The 20,940-nt window shown below is 41.6% G+C and overlaps 3 protein-coding genes and 1 pseudogene across 4 annotated transcripts; 3 read left to right on the top strand and 1 right to left on the bottom strand.

Annotated features, from left to right (window-relative positions):
• The first annotated feature begins 202 nt into the window (after positions 1-202).
• On the top strand, positions 203-6,746 carry vash1 (vasohibin 1). The gene is made up of 8 exons (XM_080041976.1): positions 203-352; positions 698-1,172; positions 2,063-2,151; positions 2,604-2,660; positions 3,050-3,124; positions 3,557-3,938; positions 5,033-5,142; positions 5,364-6,746. The coding sequence occupies exons 2-8, from the start codon at positions 945-947 to the stop codon at positions 5,434-5,436; spliced, it is 1,014 nt and encodes a 337-aa protein (XP_079898102.1). The 5' UTR covers positions 203-352; positions 698-944; the 3' UTR covers positions 5,437-6,746.
• Positions 6,747-8,767: 2,021 nt separating this feature from the next.
• Positions 8,768-13,165, bottom strand: angel1 (angel homolog 1; the record flags this gene model as incomplete). Its single annotated transcript, XM_080042701.1, has 10 exons — positions 13,095-13,165; positions 11,635-12,546; positions 10,941-11,158; positions 10,769-10,838; positions 10,045-10,487; positions 9,738-9,879; positions 9,468-9,578; positions 9,338-9,362; positions 9,031-9,188; positions 8,768-8,928 (listed from the first exon to the last, which is right to left on the bottom strand). The coding sequence occupies exons 1-10, from the start codon at positions 13,159-13,161 to the stop codon at positions 8,768-8,770; spliced, it is 2,307 nt and encodes a 768-aa protein (XP_079898827.1). The 5' UTR covers positions 13,162-13,165.
• Positions 13,166-13,702: 537 nt separating this feature from the next.
• lrrc74a (leucine rich repeat containing 74A) lies at positions 13,703-18,601 on the top strand (the record flags this gene model as incomplete). The annotated part of the gene is made up of 13 exons (XM_080042700.1): positions 13,703-13,805; positions 13,975-14,150; positions 14,222-14,329; positions 14,446-14,539; positions 14,743-14,792; positions 14,934-15,015; positions 15,161-15,246; positions 15,974-16,168; positions 16,268-16,363; positions 16,489-16,632; positions 16,858-16,962; positions 17,233-17,318; positions 17,998-18,601. The coding sequence occupies 13 exons, from the start codon at positions 13,703-13,705 to the stop codon at positions 18,599-18,601; spliced, it is 1,929 nt and encodes a 642-aa protein (XP_079898826.1).
• A 117-nt stretch (positions 18,602-18,718) lies between these two features.
• On the top strand, positions 18,719-19,802 carry LOC307261966 (olfactomedin-4-like; annotated as a pseudogene). The gene is made up of 3 exons: positions 18,719-18,762; positions 19,213-19,324; positions 19,402-19,802. The product of its transcript is annotated as an olfactomedin-4-like (transcript).
• Positions 19,803-20,940: the final 1,138 nt, after the last annotated feature.

Raw genomic sequence — 20,940 nt, 5'->3', positions numbered from 1 at the left:
AATATGACAATAAGTCTCCCAGACCTAAATACAGTTGGTCTCAGATTTAGATCTTTCGGGGAGCACCTGAACGCAGCATTTGTCACGGCTGAGATCATCCGCTCACAGTAGCGAGCATGCGCAGTAGACGGAGGTCTGGGAGTGTCTGAGCGCCTCTCTGGACGTGAAACCCACCCACCCCGCACTGTCAGTAACTGAACCCAGCAGCATCTGCATGAACAATGAACCGGCTTACTTGGAAGGAAATCATTTGAAACGAAGATGGATCCGGACTCCTCATCCGCGTGGAGGCGATGGGATCGTACACCAGCAGTGATTTGCGGGATGTCGGCGCTGTGAATGACCTCTAACGGTACGGGGAATTAGTCATTTCTAATACTTTTTTTTATTTGTCTCTTCTTGCAGAGTCAATCCTCTTAACAGACGGTAATCCAGTTAGGCTACATGGGCGTGTTTGTGGTATGCTTGTTGACGAACTTTCGCTGTATCTTCTTTAAAACACATCCAAATCTAAAGGCTTAACCACCATAATGTCTTAATTTGTGTAGGCCATTTATCTGATAGTGATTATTGAAAGGCCTGTTCTGCTAGATGCAACCGAAGTACTGAGTTACAGGAAAAGTCAAAATTATTATTATTATTATTATTATTATTATTATTATTATTGCTTCACTTGAAATCATTGGTTTATCCGCAGCTGTTTCAACTGCACCCAATCGATCACCTTTCATTTAAAGACACCACAGCTGTTGACGTGTCCTGTTGAGACACTGGTGGCACCCATTGGCTGCCTGCTTGGTGTCATGAGTTGGCCATCTGTCGTGGTAACCTGCTTCGACTTGCGAGGGGACTAACCAGCAGTGAAAGGTCCATCCAAGGCATAGGTCAGGAGGACGTGTGGGCCCTTGTGTGGAAGAAGAAGAGGAGGAGGAGGAAGAGGAGGGATGCTGAAGACTACCGTGGGCTCGGCGCAGGACCGGGAAGAGGAACAGGAGGATGAAGGGGAAGGGGAAGAAGAGTTGAGGGATGGAGGGGTGCCCTTCTACGTCAACAGAGGAGGCCTGCCAGTGGACCAGGAGACCTGGGAGAGGATGTGGCGCCATGTGGCTCGAATACACCCCAGCGGAGAAGCTTTGGGGAAGGAAGTCCGGGCTGCCACAGACCTGCCCAAGGTAAGAAGGGAGAGGATCAGGAGGAGGAGTGGCTGCTTCATCGGGTCAGACTATGCATGTGATGTGAGCCTACATCCACGAAGGCCAGCACACACAAATGGCTTGGCCCCTGAACAGGTCCAGTCAATGGGCCGGCATGCTTGAGCTTTACCTGTGTCAGTGTGTGCATGTGTTCATTCCTCCATAAACACATAGACTTACTGGATTTATAGCATGAGTTGAGGTTAATTAAATGTGAAGCAAGCATATGGGTTTTAAAGCAAGGCACCAGACGCATACATAACAATAGAACGCTTGTTTGGTTGACTTTTAGATGTTAAGTTTTCAAGATGAAATAGGATATATTTTACTCAAGTAACAATACATACAATATTTGTTCTGTTATGATAAGTCATAGTGAATATTTTGGTTCAAAATAAAGTTTAGCTTAGTTAGGCTCTTGGCCTTCAAAGACCCATGGGCCCCCATTTAAGTGGCTGGGCCCTAAAAAAAGCTTTCCTACTTTCTCACCCTTATGGGGGGCCCTGCACCCACGTGGAAAATGTTGAGTCACAGTGTTACTGTGCAGTCGCACATGACTGATAGGAAGTCATGTTCCACTGAAACATCTTTCCACTATATATAAATGAAAACATATTTTCCCCAATGTCATCCCAGCTTTAAAATACAAAGCTTGTTTTTGTCCAGATTACCCTGCACAGTAGACATGAATGCTACATATGTTTTAGACCCAAATTCCGAAGAATGGCGCTTTTCATTAATTCCTTGTGAAAGTAATTAAAAGAACATAAGCAAGTCTTGTCATTAGTTATGCTTCTGAATCACACAGGGCTATGCATATTGAGAATGCATGATGGCAGTGCAGTTTGTTTGGATGCTCTGTCCCGCAGATTCCAGTACCAAGCGTGCCTACATACCAGCCTACCGCCACTGTCCCACAGCGCCTGGAAGCCATACAGAAGTACATCAGGGAATTGCAGTATCCTTTGACTGAGTTGGTGCAATCGACTAGTTACTACCACAGTGGTTTAAAGCAGTAATTATTGAGTGATAAAATGTTGTTTATAGTTGTAAAAAAAAGAAAGAAAAGAAAAAGATGTAGTTTACTTATCTTAATCTTACTACATGTATGTGAGAGAACTGGAAAATAAAATGCCTACAAATATAATTTATTCAATCCCACTGACCCACTATTTTGCACAGCTAGATAAATATGGGCCAAAGGTTGGACAAGTAGACCACTGTAAATACTATATTCTATAACAAGATATGTTTTCCAGTCAGTGCAGAAAATCATCCATAATTAATTAACCAATGACCCTATGAATATCACGTTGCTCTTTGAGTGAGTGTGTCTCCTCCTCCAGATTGTGCTCCCATAGCAGTTTCACGCTGCTCTCTTCCAGATTTGACCTTAACTATGTCTTGCAGGTACAATCACACAGGAACGCAGTTTTTCGAAATAAAGAAGAGCCGGCCTCTTACCGCGTAAACACAGTTTTTTTTCTCTCTCTTATAAAAGACTGATCATTCATCAGTGATAGACTCACAGAGCTTAATGATAGCGTAACAAGATGCTGACGATGGTGTTTGCTGATCTCCTACGGATCAGCTGTGCTTTATATTATTATATTCTCATATTCTCTGTGAGAAAAACGTCAAGCAGCAGAGGTCTGGAACTGTTTTCCTAGCCTCGCTTTATTAGATTTAGCAGCACAAATTTTATTTCCCTGGCTCATGGAAAATGTTTTTGTAAGACTTCAATGATTCCATGACAGTGTGTTCATGTCATTTTGTGGTGCACTCAAAAGAGTACTTGTGTCTTTTACCATAGTTAACCATTAAAAGTGTTGTTACTCTCTTGTCTAACTACACAGGTTGATGGACATTGCTAAAGAGATGACACGGGAGGCTCTGCCAATCAAATGCCTGGAGGCGGTGATCCTGGGGATGTATCTTTACAGCAGCAGCTCATGTTTCATGACGCTTAATAGTGAAGTCAGCGATTCTGGAGAACATTTTGCTCTCTAAAAATGTGGTGGTTATACACAGTCTAGGCTCTGTAAACTTGTATGTAAACAAAGGGTATATAAACAAAGGGGGCCCACCATAGCTAAGCCCGTTTACGCTCTTAACACTGGATTTTCGTTACAGTGCACACACAGTACGGACAGGTAGCGGATCGTGAAGACATATTCAGTGATTTAACAAAAAGTGATTTTGATAACAAGCATTTTCCAGAATCGCTGTCTCCACCTTTAATATGCTATATAATACTTTCAAGTTGTGTTGTTGCTTCGTAGGTTGCCTTTCCATATTTTTGCTCGAGGCTCTAGAGAGTCGAGAGATCAAATGTCCATGTCCTTGACCCCCCTCGAAAACAGTTACCTCACCAACAACATGCCGGGCGTGGAGCGCTTCCCACTGAGCTTTCAGTCTCAGTTCTCAGGAACCCCCTTCCACCACATTGTGCTGGGCGTGCACAGCGGGGGGCGATTCGGTGCGCTGGGCATGAGCCGGAGGGAGGACCTCATGTTCAAGCCCCTGGAGTTCCGCACGCTGATGGACTTGGTGCAAGAATACGAAGGCGCCTACAGGGGCTACTGGCACACCCTGCGCAAGGTCAGGATCGGCCAGTACGTGTCCCACGACCCGCACAGCGTAGAGCAGATCGACTGGAAACACTCCATACTAGACGTAGACAAGCTGACCAAGGAGGAGCTGCGGAAGGAGCTGGAGAGACACACTCGAGACATGAGGCTGAAGGTACAACAGAAATCTGAAAGGGTGTTGTGTTGTGGAGTTTTCTTAATAACCATTGTGCATGGTAGTGCAGGAGCAAATGGTGAATACAGGAAAGCTACAATCTGAACTTAAAATAGATTAAATAATAAATAAAATAAGTAGTGTAAATATATACATATCCACATAATCTTTGAAACTATGTAATTTGGGGAGTTAGTTGCATGATAGTAAGCATCTGAAAAGAGTGAGGCATGTTTATCAATCCAAATGAAAGATATTGCCATTTAAGTCTGATAAACTTTACAGAAATTTGGTTTGTATGAGGCGGGCTATGCTCTGCTTCTTATGACACAATAAGTATTTTGAAACAATCACAGAATGTTCTCTGCCCATACGTTCTATAAAAGAAAAAAGACTGTTGACATGGAGACTGTTTTATATGGCCATGCCCACACAATCCTTTCAAACGTCTAGTGAAGTAGTCTAAAGTTTATAACAGTTATGAACATTCATTTTCAAACTGATTTTTATAAAAGCTTATTGAGACACCCAACTTTGATATCATATATTGATTTTTACTATCTTAGACAAGGTTTCCAGAGGCTTAAAGACAATGATGAGGAATAGATATTGTCCATAGCATAGGCCCTGCCCTTCCTAACTGCTTATTAGATTTCTTCTGACGTGCTGTGTCTTCATGCTCGGTGACACCGAGTTGACCCGCTATTTGAGGAGCCATTTCTCTCAAACGACACTCGCTCATCACTCCCTCATGCCGACATAATGAAGGCCGTCTTGACACTGAGCTCCGTGTATAATAAAGCTAATGCGATGGCTCGAGTCTGCTCCGCTGCACTACACGCATGGCTGGCCTCGGTCCATCACTAGCTGATCCTTTATAGTGGGTGTTCTGCATAGTCACATTAAAAATACAGGCTGATTGAAGACACTGACACCGGGCCTCTCCATTTACAGCGAGGACACAAAGTTGACTCACCCCTGTACGTGCTGTCGTAAAGTGTTAAATGTTGATTAAGATGTTCTTGTGTGTGTGTGTGTGTGTGTGTGTGTGTGTGTGTGCCTGCCTGCGTGCGTGCGTGCGTGTGTGTTTACAGATAGGAAAGCCTGTACCGCCATCTCCCACCAAAGACAGGAGAAACAGCATGGGTTCACCCCTCAGAGGACAAAGCAGCCCCATACGCAGGATCAGCCGCATTGAGAGACGGTACGATTAATCATGCGCTCCAGATACTGTTGTTGTTTTGCTTAAAACACAGGAACTACAGCCGCTGTTGTGAAATGTATTTAGTCACTGTCTGGAACATATGTGGACTATCGACATCTCGTGGTCATCATTAAAGGAGAAGTAACTTATGAATCAGTCACAGTTTCTTTAACTTATGTGAGTAAAACTCATTGTCCCGTCTCGTTTGTTTTTCGTTGCAGACCCTCCGGAGACAAGAAGGTTTTGGAACAAAAACCGTCCACAGACATGAATGGATACCAGATCCGAGTCTGAAAAAAGACTTTTAGTGTACTTGTAATAAGTAATAAGGTACCACACACTTTTCTTCATGGGGCCATTGATTTTTTTTCTTTTTCTCAAAGGCTCAAATCTTTTGTAAACACTGGCCTATTGACAGGATGCAATTTCGAATAGGTCACCAGCAACTCTTTCCTCTTGAAACAAATGCCTCATTTAGCTTCCCTGCATCCGTGTTGTTGGAGGCTTTCAGGACCGAGCGGTTACATGTGGATAGTAATTGGTGCTGGCAACGTCCCAAAGTCATAGAAAGAAAAATGGGTCAAAAGTGCAGAACTTTTATAAACTTTTTTTTTTTTTTTAAATAACTGCATAACTGAGTTTTGGTCACTCAAATCCAAACTCAAATAGGACACTTCCCTGACACTGAACAAGACTACCAGTCGGTGTAAATGTGCTACCGGACATAGGTTTCCGTGGTGTTTTTATGTTCAACAAAAAGCTCCTAGGGCTCATCTGCAATCTGTATGGTCGTACTGTAAGTGTGCAAATAAATGTAATGTAATTTTAAATCCACTAAGGCTCTGCTGGGCAGCAGTTGCTTGTGTAGTGACTACGTTTCAAAACACTACCCTCGTGCCTTGTATGAAGAATTTAAAGAGAACAGAAATACTCTTTGTTTGTGTATCCAACCCTATTATTCCCATTGCATAACCAATCACAAAGCAGTGTAATCTCTGCTCTTCCAAAACAGATGCTAGCATGTTAAGCATGCTTTTGTGATGTTAACTGACTAAGGGATGGAAAACACTGATATATGATATACAAAAGTGTGTTAATATGAGGAACAGGAGAACCTCTCCCATAATCCAAGACAATTACCAAGGTGACTCATGTGATATATCTGCACCTAATGTAGATGTAAAGTAATGACAAATCAGTTCATATGGTCTTTATAACTGGTTAATTTATACATTATTTTTTATTGGTAGCAACTTTATCCAATATTTGAATTGCCTTAGGTGGTATCCAAGAAACTGACTTCCATGGAAGTAAACAGGTGTAGAGAAGTTTGTTTACAGCACTTCTGAATTTTGTATTTACTTTTTTTTATTGGGAATTCTAGTCCTTTTATACTTGCTTCAGCGTTGGTGATCACCGGTAGACCACTTTAGATTTACCACACACTGTTTTGAATATGTTGTCACAGCCAACATTCTTTTTTACATGTACAGTACTGTAGGTGATGTCCATTTTCATTTCAGTACAATTGTATCACACTTCTTTCTTCTTCTTTTTTTACCAAACAACAAAATAAAGGATCACTATAATTGTGGCAAGAATCATTTTGTTTTTCTCATATATTTTTTGTCTTGCATTCAAATAGCTTGCCCTTATTTAAGCAGTCTAAAAATCCTAGGAAGTCAGTGTTTTAATCAGTAGGTAGGGGTAATTAGTTGTCAGACAGGCTGGGTGTCAGGCAGAGTGGTGCCAGTGTTCTGTCAACCAATAGTTCAAACTGAGTGCAGGGCGTCCTCAGTCGAAGGGCAGCTTTTGGCACTGAGGCAAAAAATTATGATGAGAGCACACTCTGGAGATCTCCTTACGCTCACTGTTAGGTTTACAAAAAGGAAACTTAACGCCAACAACTCCATGGAAGGGAAGCATGAGCCTCTGTGTGAAGCAGAACATTGCATTAAAACACAGTCGGACCAAATAGGACAATTCCATCATGTTCACCACCTACTGTGGATCTAGGATTATCCAGCACATCTCACAGCATCTGCAACTGTAAAACTATGCGGACAAATTGAAAGGCGGACATTGTTGGCCATTGTGATTCCATTCATCCTATTGTTGAGGTGCTTGCCAGAGTTTGGTGCAGTCATAAATAACAGCTGACAAACGTGTGCTGTTCTCATGATCTGGGAAAGAAGCACGTTCACCTCACAGAGAGAGAGAGCAATCAGCTAATGAGGCTTGATGGATGCTGGGTTTATTGAGAACCAGTCCGCAAAGAAGTGCTTTCATACAAAGCACTTTTCGAAGAAGGAAAGTGTACTTCTAAAAGGGCCAAAGCCATGTAATACTGAAAATAAAATACTTAAGAGGGTTCGTTTATGTTGTGGCCGTCGCCACCTGGAATTATGAACAGATAGACGGATAAACAAATCCCTAGCCTCCCCATTCAGTGGATTCCAGAGGTCAAACACTTTGTCTATCAGTGTTTGTAATATAAAGAAACAGAAGGCATAATGACCTAGATGGTTAGAAAAACAACTTCTGACCTACTTCCACTACTTGCATGTATTTGCTGCCACATGGCCAGTAAAAGACACATACTGTACCTGTATCAGATTCCTTTATTAAGGTTTCCAACTAATGGATGATTGTATTGTGAGGGAAATATATTCACATAGCACACTGACAAGATGAGCGAGTGAAAGACGTCCCACTGCTGGGAATCACCTTCGCAGACATTCTATAGCCCACACATAACACAAAGCTCTTTTACTGAGCCCCACCATGCGTGAACACTCAACTATCTAAATCAATTATTCATTCATGCATCAACCACACACACACACCCATGCCCACTTACATGCAGACATCCTTTCCCTGACGGACTGAGTGCCTCCGTCTAGTGTGGGCAGGGCGGGGCAGAGCCAACATTCAGGTCACAATCGAAGCACTACCTCAGGCAGCATGCACAGGGAGCCAGAGACCAACTGGAGGAATTAATGCTGGTGAATGCACTTAGCTGTGCTACATTATGAATCCAGGAAAGAGCTACAGTCTCACACCGAGCCTGAAAGCAGACGACGTGCCTTTTATAATGTGTTTCAGGGCAAAAATCATGAAGGAGCCAAGCATTTATGGAAAATATTTATTAAATATTTTAACCATGTGAAAAAATAGAACTGGCTCATAATCAGTCAAAACTAATTCTCATTTTAAAGTAAATTAAAACATGACAGATCAGCTATAAAAAAAAAATTTAAAAAATGAACAGGTCGGTGTTTTATCACACCAGTAAAAATGAAAGTGATCACTGTTGTCACGGTATGAACTATTACAGCCTTATTATTAAGATTTTTACCTATCCCAGTCATAGCTCTGCATTATTTCCCTGAAGGAAACCATGTGGAACCAGACTCGACTTCAGCATCCGTTATTTTTCCTAACTCTGTTAAACTTAATTTTTTTACTTCTAAATCAATCAAAAAACTATCATCCTTTGATGTCAGGAGTGAACCACAATGGTATTAATACTAACGAAAACAGCAGCAAAAACCAAAACAAATGTGTACAGAGCAAGACTCCTTTGAACAGAAATATGGCTATCCTTCGACATCAGTCTTTTCCATCATGCTGCATTCAGGTTCAGCTGGAATTTGGCCAGAAGACTGAGATGGTCTGAGGGGAATATGTGATTGGGAAGGCCCCTCATTGACCATAAAACGTCCTCTGACAAGAGGGAGAGCGAACCAATCAGCTTCAGACCCTCTCTCACAAAGTCGCCACCACCTGAGGAAAAACAAAAAAGACAAAAAATAAAACAAATAGGTTATCAACATCGGCTGGTATATTCCGAGCTACAACAGTGTCCTTTGTGTCATGTCCTTGTACCTTTGTGATGAGCGGGTAAGACACGTCTTGGGTTGTAAAAGATGTAGTCGACAGTAGCTACCCCTTCAGAGTGCAGGGTCGTGACTTCTGGATTGCCAGAGCCTGGGAGAACGTGCTTGTAGACCGACTCCAGGACAAACCGATGAGTGATACTGTGACTAAATTGCATATAAAGAATGACTATTTATATATTCATTAGAATAGGTTTGACACATCCATGTATTGTTGTGATACTCGAATCGCCACATGCAATACTATATATGAATGCATGTATACAGGGCAGGCAAACAATAGCAGGTAAACTGACCTTTTATAATTTTCCTTTGAGGCATCTGTGTCGAAAATAAAAGAAACCCCAAACATTCAAAGCATGACAGTAGGGAAATCATGTTATTGAAATGGTAGAACAACTGTAAGTGATGCTGTGGGTTCCTTGCCTGGTGTGAGGTCTGTCACGCCTGGTATCAGCTCCAGGTCAGGAGGTCGGACACATGCAGCTGGACAGAAGCGCAGCTTCCGCATGAAGTCATGGCTGAACTGACATTTCCCTAAAGAACACAAATAAATATATACACATATAAGAGAAAAAAAGAAGAAGGTAGGAGTTCAAGTGAAAGAGGAAATGAAACACAATAAACTAAAACTCCTTGAATCAAGATTTCAAAAATAAAAAATGTCTTAAACATGGTAGGGATTCAAACACTGACCTGGTTTCTGACTCTGGTCAGTAACCATCTCCTTGACAGTAGAGTACTGGCAGCTGGCAGTGATTCCCAGACCGCTGGGCCACAGTGGAGCATACAGTCTGTGACAATATTCTTTGTGTGACAGATCCTCTTGACCCGATATCTGTTAGGACATGGTGATTACAACATACATTGTTATTCCTGCAAGCATTATGGAAGAAACCTGAAACAAAGAGCCTAATATGACTATTCTAAACAAATCCACAGATAGTCATGTGGGAGAAGCTAGATATTTTATGTACTGCATTATGTTCTGCATTATTCTCACCATCCATGCTGGTAGGCCCTCGATGTAGAGCTCCCCGGTGGTGATCAGCTGGTACAGAGACATTTGAGGGACAGAGTTGAAGTCCCCACACAGTATGAGGTTGCAGTCTTCGCCTTGGGCCTTGCAGGACTTGACCACGCTGTCAATCTCTGCCAGCAGTACGGCTAGCTGAGCCAGTTTCACATCCCCCCGCCTGGGGTTGAAGAGTAGGTGGGTGTTGGCCACACAGAGGGGTGAGCCTTTGGCCTTCACCTCTGAGTCCTGGATGACCACCGGCCGAAGCAACAGAACAATGCCCACATTGTGTCGGTCCAGCAGCTCCGTCTCCGGCCTGAAGAACTCCAGCTTGGTGACGGATACCTCGTTGAAGCAACTGCTGCGATAGCAAGTAGCACAGCCGTCTGTCTTGGTCCCCGTGCGTCGCTTATACACACAGGTGTACCCTGTAGCAACACAACACGGGGGAAAATAGATGCAGTTAGTGATGGGTTCGATCCAATCCAATATTGGAATTGAGTCCGATATATGGCTGTATGCCCCTCATCGGATATCGGAAAACAACGCCACCACCGATCCAAATACCGATAGTCCTTTATCATAAACACCATAGCTACATGATATAGCACATGGTAACAATTATTTAGTAGTAATTAAAATGGTGTAACACATCATCTCTAGATTAAAAGTCATGATATCCTCCAACATGATTGCTTGGATGACCTACCCATCTTAGACAGGACTGGGTACAGCTGTTCATGGTAGTGGTTCTCTTGAACCTCTTGGAGACACAGAATCTAGACACACGTGGACAAACACGGATCATTGGCGGACACATATAAGATTAAAATGTACTGGCCATTTGGAATTAGCTTGCATTCAACTCGCATTCAACTCACATCCGGTGCCCATTTCATTATTTCCTCTAGTAGTAGGCTGCAGCGGTAGCTCCAGTCCAGCACCTCCAGGGGGCAGTGTGTGTACAGCTCCTGGTTGGCCTCTTGTAGGTCGTCAGCGAGGATGTTGTAGGACATAATGGTGAAGTCCATCGAGGCCTTTGTGAAGGGCTCTGCAGCTGAGGTCTTCTCATCCACCTCCTCCCATAGTCGCCACATTACTGTGTAAAGAACAAACAGAAAACATTCATATGTCTGTGTAAACTAAAGGTGGAATCAGCAATTCCGGAGAATGCTTGTGGTCAAAATCTTTTTTTTGTCAAAAACAGTGAATAACTTCTCACAATCCGCTACCTGTGCGTACTGTGTGTGCACTGAAAAGAATTCTGGTGTTAATACACAGCCTAAACACTGTAAGCTGGTATGTTTATAGAGAGTATGTAAACAAAAATTAAAAAGGGTCCCTATAGCTAACAACATATCTGTTTACAGAGTCTAGGCTGTGTATTAACACCAGATTTATTTTCAGCGCACACACAGTACGTACATTTTGACAACAATTCATTTTGACAACATGCATTCTCCAGAAGCACTGACTCCACCTTTAACATCTGGATATAAACTACTGATGATGAGCATTGACAGATCTCATTACAGTATGAAAATATCACTAAGAGATTTTGTTTTTGATCCTAACCTTCGAAGTCAGTCGGCTCTGTAGGAGGGTAATAGCTCGCTGCAGGATATTGCCACAGTGGGCACTGCACGTCCTCTGCCAGGCCAGGGCCCGCGGGAAAGTGCCAGCCGGTTTGCGAATCACGCCGGCCGCTGAGTTGCAGGTGTGTTGGAGTGTTAGAGAGAAGAGAGGAAAATACCAGCGGAGAACTGCAATCCCCACCATGCACTTCATCAGCGATGATGGGAGCAACATATTCATCCCAGCACTCTGTGACTTCAGCTGCAGTTTCAGCTGAAGTCATTGACTCTGCCGTGTCTGCTATCTGTATTGGTTCCACCGCTGAACAGGTGGGTTCCTGTATGATGGGCTCAGCTGGAGTTTGTAGTGACACTTCCTTGCTCGGCATCTCTGATTTTGTCTCCACAGGACAGGATGTTTCTTGGGTGCTGGTCTCTATATGCTGGCAATGTAATTCTGCCCCAAATGCCTCCTCTGGACTAAGGCTGTCAGTTGTAAAAATACTTTCATCTTGCTTCAAATTGGACACCACCTCACAGTCAGTATCTATTTCCCCATCCTCTTTCTCAGGAGCTTCCACTTTTTCTTGTAGTCCATTTATTGCCTGTGGTTCTTCTTCCTTCACAGCGGGTTGGACCTTGCTCATCGCTGAGGAAGACTCATTCTGTATCTCTTCATTCAGGACAGGCACAAGCAGGTCATTTACAGCGTCAGGGCTTGTATCGTCTTCCTCTCCTGGACTTGGTTCTTTCATCCTTTTTTTCGTTTCTCCCTTCGTCCCCTCACTCGGGCTGAGCCACTGGTCCGGCTGGGTTGTCTGACACTGGGTAAACCTTCTGGTTGTGACAGCACCACCATCCCACACTGCCGTGCCATTAACCACTGCAGCAGGGAGATCCTTCTCAGAGGCCTCTGTATGATGAGATAAGTGTCAGAAAACTGAAATACATTAAACTAAGCTGAAACACAGTCTTTAACAAATGTCAATTATTTTGCCAAAATATTCATAACCGGTTTTAAATATGTCACTCATAGACTGTATAAGGTCCCACTGCACATAAACAAACTAGCAAAACAGTCCCACATGGTGACGTCGTGACGTAACAGGGGACGTTTAAAAAGTTCAAGCTAAAAAAAAAGAAAACAGGTGCAAGCTAAGCCCACGAGCAAATGTTAGAGTGATGAGACTGCAGAAGCATAATTTATCATAGGTTTCGGTGACATAGCGGGAAATATTGGCTTAAACTGGGGAAGCACCAGGCACGTGTCATAAAGAACTTGTAATAAAAATAAATAAGTTAATACTCCAGCTTAACGCTGGCATACCGTCTATGGCGCCAACACATGCGAAGACAAACTGCACATTCAGCAGCGACCTAAACTTAACGTTAGCGACCTTTAGCTGCTAACAGCTACTCTAGTGACATGCAGATAGTTTTGACACCTTTAAAAAGCTTTACCTGAGGGTCGACTGCTCAAATACCGTGATAATGGGTACAGCGCATAAAATAACAAACTGCCAATCATGTTTGTGTTTTGGAATCAGCGCATGCGCATTCTGTGGTTGTTGCTGGTGTGAGAGGTTAGAGGGCGTGAGGCATGTGTCACTGTTTTGGTTTACCCATGGATATTATTTATTCATTTTGAGTTATCTTAATGTTTTATGAAATACAAATATATACACACACACTTTTACTAAATAAATATATATATATAATAATAATATGAAAATTGCTGACACACCTTTACTTCAAACCAAATCTCACATAGCCTACCATTGTAGCCTACTACAGACCTATAATTTTCACATAGTCGTATTATTTTTACTGCTTGGAGTTACTAAAAACACCTATGGTTGTAACCACAGTAAGGCATACATTGTTAATGTCACGGCCCACACACTACCTGAGGGATAGAATTACCTGCCTGGCAGGACAGGCCTATATCATTTTGCAGTGTTAGCCCATGGAGAACACACAGGAATAGATGAACAAATTACCTTAAAGACTGCAATCCCTTTTGAGTCTTGGAAATGGTTTTATACATGGCTAACTGACAGCAAACGGCAATGTCAACACTGTCTTTCGATTCCCTCTGCTTAAAAGATGAGGATTGTCCTTCCCCTATTCAACCCCAGGGAACGGAGGATGAGACAGACCTGGAATCAGATGGTAAGTAGGCAACAAGCCATTTTGCTGCTTTTTCTGTAAATGACTGGAACATTTGTACTGTAACTTCAGAAAAAAAGGGAGTAAATGGCATGTTTAGACAAAAAAAAGTGCAGGCAAAGACCGTGGGGTCATAGCCATACTCACACGGTATGGGCTTACTTATTTCCAGAAAAAGAGGAGAGCCAAAAGGAGATGTCTATATCTGAAGTGTACCTCCAGGCCTGCAAGCTGGTGGGTGTGGTGCCAGTCTCTTACTTTATACGAAACCTTGACTCTACAACCATGACCCTCAGCCACCATGGGCTAGGACCTTTGGGGTGCAAGGCACTTGCAGTCGCTTTAGTGGTAAGCATACAAATGCAAATGTGTGATCGAGTGTGATTTATAAAATTATTTTAAAAGCTTGTTGTATTTAGTCTGATATGCATATCAACATACTGGAACTGGCAGACAATCGCATTCAAGCTGAGGGAGCCAAGTACCTTGAGGAGATGTTGAGGGCTAATTTTACCATCCAGCACCTGGTATGTAGGACTGCAAACCTACCAGTAGAGGGCACAAGTGCTTTTTGAAAATACATTTAACTTTTACACTGGAGTGTAGAGCAAACTTACTCTACCAGCATTTGTTTGGCTTTCAGGATTTGTCCAACAACTATCTGCAGTCTTCGGGAGCTGAGCATGTGGCTAAAATGTTGCTGGACAACATTTCATTAAAATCTATTAAACTTTCAGGTAATGTGCACAGGCTGGACCCAATGATGGAAACACTTTAAAGAATCCATAATTAAGACAATAAGTCTCATCCCAGTGTTTGTGCTTGTCATGGTTGAGCCTATGCTCAAGTTCAGTAAATTTAACCGTTAAATAATCATATCATTATTTTTATGGATCAGTATACTTATTCTGTATATTTAATCATGTATATTTCCCAACAGGAAATAAATTTACAGATGATGATGGTAAATATTTTGCTGATGCCTTATCGGTAAGCGATTAATAATCAGTTAACCAAACACTGACCCTGAATTATGAATTACATTTTAGTAGTGGTGTGTTATAAAGTTATGGTAAGCTCTTTGGTATTTTTGTGCAATTATTATATTGCTAATATTCTTTTTACATATAGACCAACTCCAGGATTAAGGAACTAGACCTGAGCCATAATGAGTTTTGTGGAAAAGGAGGAGAACATTTGGGACAGCTGTTGGGTACTGTAAAAACTCCCTCATCCAAATACGCCTGTGTGTGATGGGAGCAAATGCTTTGCTTCGCTTTATGAATGTAACACCATTCCAAGAAAAAAAGATTCCAAGGGTTTTTCTCTAATTGTACACTTCCTTTCACTTTCTATAGCAAACAACGAAGGTCTCGAGGTGCTGGATCTCAGCTGGAACCACCTGAGGATGAAAGGGGCTGTGGCTTTCTGCGCTGGACTCAAGGTATGGCTACAAGAGAAGAAGAGAGAGAGAAGAGTTTAGTTTGATCATTGACATATATGTTTTTTTTTAATTGTATATATTATATATATATTTAAAGTGTAATTATGGTGCATCATATTGAATGAATATTTGTATATAGATATATTGATTGTATAGATATGTGGATACATGTATATAGATATAGATATGTGAATTGTACAAATATAAAGATATAGATATATGGATTGTATAAATGCATATAATAGATATATTTTTGTATAGATGTATGTATATAATAGATATAGATATATGGATTATATAAATATTTAAAAAAAAAAAAAAAAAAAAAAAAAAAAAAATTATAGTATCAAATTGTATATTTGTATGGATTGTATCAAATATAGTATAACCAATTGTATAGATTTGTAAAAAGGATCATAAAGAACACAGGAAGCTAATATAATAAATATAAGTTATTGAGCTATGGAAAAGGGGTAGGATCAAATAAGTTTATAATTCTTCCTACTCCTTTTCAGGCATATCAATTCAATATGTTATTTGTTTATTTTGTTTATTTTTATTTCTTTTGTGAAATCATTTGAACATATTTTTTTATTGTATTTTCATGCTTTTCATTTTTCTTTTTTTGATATGTCTGAAATAAATTGAATCAAAATCAAAATCAAAAAATCAAAATCAAAATCAAAAACATGGTAGACAACAGCTGATCACGTTTCTCCATACGTAGGTGAACATGATGTTGAAACACCTGGACCTATCGTGGAATGGTTTTGGGAATGAGGGCGCCCTGGCCATGGGAGAGGCCTTGAAATTCAACAGCACCGTGGTGCACCTCAACCTCAACAACAACCGCATCACCAATGAGGGCGTCAGTATGCTGTGCAGGGGTCTGGAGTTCAATGACACACTCAGGGTCTTGCTGGTGCGGGGACAATGTTGTATTGTGCTCATTTTTTTCATGATAAATAGTGTGACTATTAGATACATCTTAAAGCGATGGTTTACTCTTTCTCTCTTGTAGCTGGCTTACAACTCTTTAACAGTAGAGGGAGCGCTGGCCCTGGTTAATGTGGTGAAGAACACACCTAGAACTGCCTTGGAGGACATCAACATATGTGTGAGTCCTTGTGGCACTATCTCGCATACTGATATGGTTGTTCTTTCTTCTTATTTGGTCGTTGTTCTAAAAAGAATCATACTTGTATACATTACTATTTTATTTTTTACTTTTTTACCCAACAGAATGTGCTGGTAAATGAGACCTTTTTGAATCTGTTGGAGGTGACATGTCATGAGCATCCAGGTCTAGATGTACAGTATGGAGGAGTAGGAGGCTTCATCGCTAAGAAACCACCAAAACGCGTTGATCCAATGAAGGTCATCCAGGTCTGTTTGGTCACCTAATAATAAGTACAAGTAGCATAAGTAGTCCTAAAACTCTGTTCCATTCCATCATTTTATATGAAAATGTAATCTCATCTTCATGTATACTATCTAATGAGTAACATCCTCACATACTAGTAGTTTGTTAAACGATGGCAACTCTGTCTTTGTGTGGTTCTGTATGTATTTTATAATCGTCGAAAATGTCATCTCCCAATGTTTCTGAAGGATTATTTGGATCAGCGCAAGCTACGCCTCTGGGATTTCTTCCGGAACATTGACAAAGATGGCACCATGCGGGTCCCTGTTTCTGACTTCAGGAAGGCGGTGCAGGTTTTTACAACTTAATTGATATGTTGAACTTTGCAGAGCCTGTGACGTTTGCATCAAGCACTGCAATCAGAAATGTCACTTACTGAATACAAAAAAAACATGCAATATAATATCTCTAATGATCCTTTTCACAAATTAATTCTGATGCTGATGACCAACATACAGCACACAGTTAATTGGTAGCAGCAAACTCTTAAGTGCATTACTAAAAGAGGAAGCTTTGCAACTAAATCTGACCCTTTCCCCCTCTATTCTGTTAAACAATAAAAGCAATCAAGTATCCCTTTGGATCGATACCAGATTGAGGAGCTGATCCATAGACTTGATCGTGACAGGACAGGACTGGTAGACTACAGGTGAGCCCTCTCCTCCCACTGCTAGCTCAAACTCACAGAAGGACCTTCTAAATTGCTTTACAGTCGTTGTGTGATGTGTTATGTTTTATTGTGGTAAAACATTGAGCAGCCTATTTGCTGTCAACAGTTTACAATTGCTACTTTTTATCATTGTTTGAATGATGGTATACTGTAGTTGAACCAAGTGTGCTTTAGTTATGAAGGACCTTCAACTTGAACAAGGACTTAAAAACATTACTCTATGTTTGTATATGCCTCGGAGAGTAGCATGTAGTAATTTGGCCCCACAAAGCAGCCCAAGATTTGGTTAAAGGTACACTATGTAACTGTGTGCGTGTCAGAGAAGTGACCATTTTATAAAGTATCTTCTCATAACTTAATAAAGAAACTTTCCTCACAGGAAAATTGTATCCCTGGAACACTGTTTGAAGTAAAAAAAAAAAAAGCTACTTTAAAGGTTCCTGCTCCACTGTTTTTGTTTACAGACATAGGCTCTTCTAGTCTTACGTTTTCTTTAAATTTGCATTGATTTATAATGATATATATTTATTCAACACTGAGAATTACATGTAGAGGATATCTATTTTATAAACTAACTGCAAGCTCTTCAAATGTAAATGGTGTCCCCCTCCCCTTAAAAAAAATGCCTAGTGCACCTTTAACTGATGTTTCTTTGTAGGGGTCTGGCAGACACGAGGAAACAGATGATGAGGGATCACCGCCGCCAGCTGAGGAAGGTGGAGTCTCGTCAGAAGAAAGAGAAACAGAAGAGCGACCGCATCCTCAAGACCTTCCAGAGTGCGGTGGAGGCGGTTACACCACGTGGCTCCATGGTCATATCTCCCGGAGGCCCCAAAGACGATTCGAGCGGCCCGCAGCACTTCTCCGCCACCCCTCTCAGCTCTTGGCACCACATCGTCATGTCCAACAGCAGCCGCTACTCTGTCACCAATCTGAGCAATGAGCACGTCCACCTGCCAGTGTTGAGCGGCAGCACGCCTTACCGCCCCACCAGTTCCCCGGCTATGCGCTCCTACTCCCAGCCCAACCTGCTGGATGACTCCCCACGCTCTGCTCCCAGCAACAAGGCCATCTCTGCCCAGGGCATTCGCTCAGACCCGGAGATGAGCCACAGCAAACTGAGCCCCACTGCTAACCACCTGACCAGGTCCAGGCCGGCTCTAAACGCCAAGCAGCCAGAGGTTCAAGCCAAATCCAAGAAAGTCAACAAAAAGAAGACGACGAAACGCGTGGATAAAGGCTCAAAGAATGTTGTCAAGTGACTGTCAAACTCTGTATAAGGCTTTTAAATGTTTCACACAAATCTGGAATAAAGATATATGTTAATTGTGTATCTTGTTTTGTAATCTGTAAATTCGTAATCATTTATTTCGCTAGGGATGATATGGACCATCTGGGGAGACAAGATATTTCATTACACTCTGTCAGCTGGCAGACCCACCCGTCATTGATGCTTTGAATTCTATGTACTATCAAACAACAGGTTATTTAACTTGTGTTTGCTGATGATAACGCTATTACCAAGAGAGTGAAGACACGTATTGCATCTTGTGTTTTGCCTTATCCTTGCCTAACAATGCTGTGAACTAGGCCAGGTGCTGAGACAGGCTATATAAGTCCTGAAAATCCATCTACTTCAATGGTAACAACTGATTGCACCAGAAATTATGGCACTCTGTGTTTCCTTGCGCTGCTGAGCTCCGCCATGGCCTGGCGGGTTTGTATGGAGTGACTTTGGTCAACTGAACTGATCCATCTTGATTCTTTGAGGCTCTTCCCAACATTAGTGGTGAGCTGATATTCTGTATTTTCATGGGACCCTTTGGTTTTCAGCGTGTGGGCTTGTAGAGCGAGAGGAGGAATGAGACCGGAGGTGCACTTGTGATGCTTTCCTTCCAAGCTCTATCTATCCTATCGGACACTTAGTGGTGGTAGAGCAGACAGTGGGGGAAATCTCACACAAACTGGAGCTGGAGATGGGCAAGCTAATCAATAGGTGTTATCATATTTGAGGCAAATAAAAACATTTGTGAAATTTAATTTCAACTTGACCTCCTTTCAGCTGGAAGACTATGACACCAAGCTGACATCGTACGCAAAGAAGATAATACATTTGACTAGAGACATTGAAAAGATGGAGAAGAACCCCGATGACTACAATGATGCAGAAATAGGTGTCTAAAAAAGTCGAGCCTGTATGCAAACAGGTTAGTTCTGGTGATGGCGGTCAAAGCATCAAAATACATAATCGTGATTCACTGGCAAACCATGTGCTTCCTGTCAGATCTCATCCATAGTGGGGACCCTGAATAACATGGAGAAGACCTACGACAAGAATGTGGCTCTGGCCACGCGTCAAGACTACATCAAGGTGCAACTGGAGGAGTGCGAGAGACACCACCTGGAGCTTTTAACCCCCACATTGGCATGCTTGTTCATAAAAATATCCACATCTCAATTTAAAGCCCTTAAAACTGCTTTTCTGGGTCGTAATATTGTGCATGTTGGTTCACAGTCACACTGACATGTCCTAAAAGCACACTTAAGCAGAATGAAGCCACCATTGATGTAATTACTTTTTACCATGACAGTTTAAAATATTGACTATTAAAGAAAGCCTACCTTAGATTGATTAAATACCAAAGTCCAAGCAAGAATATTTGGAAGAAGCAAACTATAAAACCTAATACATATTTTTATAGAACATATTATGTGAAATGAGTATCCACTTTGAAAGGGAAAAACTTTAGTGAACCATTCCAACAATATAATTAACACCAAATTATATTGTAAAATTTAGGTGATAAATCCTTCGTGTTGAAACATCATTCTCTTACAATTATGCCCTGCCCTCAGCAGATCACTGAAGCCTTTTGCTCAGCATCATTTTTAACTGTAAAGAACAAGTGTTTATAATAAAATTAATCATCGCTCCACTAGATTTAAGTTTCCCAGTAAGCTATTCCAGGGAGCCTGCATGCACAACACCAGCCCAAGCACAAATAAATGTAATGCACCCATAGTTTATTAATAACTTTTCTGCTATTAAATGTCAAAATCTCTGTTGTGGAAAAAGGTCTATTCATATCTACAGGCAGTGCACATTTTAAATGCACGTCAAACCATTCAGTGTCCACGCATACCCTGCATGGAGGCATCTGCATTCATCATGTGTGACACTTGTTTTAATTCTAAAAACAATTGAGAAAAAGTTGGTAGTGTGTAGTGATCTCCAGGGGTTTGAGTCAGCATTTTAATGTTTACCCTGTGGCGCAATGTCCCTCTCTCATGAATCATGCAGTTGAAAAGCACCACCCGAGTCACATGCATAAGATTATGCAAGCACACCATGTGGATGGGAAAGCATTATTAAGAAGCAATGTCATTATCCTTTACAAAATACAGAGAATACTGATTTCCAAGTTGGTACAAATAATTAGACTGAATTAAATTCCCTGCCGAACAGGTTCAGCAGCACATGCAACAAGTCAGCCAGGATCAGGTCCTGGAAGAGGGAATTCAGAAGCAGTAAGACCTACTGAGAGTTCTGAGCAGTTCCACAGTATTTAGGCAGCTTTTAAGGTCACACAATTTGGTGAGA

This window comes from Ammodytes marinus (genome assembly GCF_949987685.1).
Source record: "Ammodytes marinus genome assembly, chromosome: 15".
In the NCBI taxonomy this organism is placed as follows: Eukaryota; Metazoa; Chordata; class Actinopteri; order Uranoscopiformes; family Ammodytidae; genus Ammodytes; species Ammodytes marinus.
This window is presented reverse-complemented; position numbering and strand designations above follow the sequence as displayed.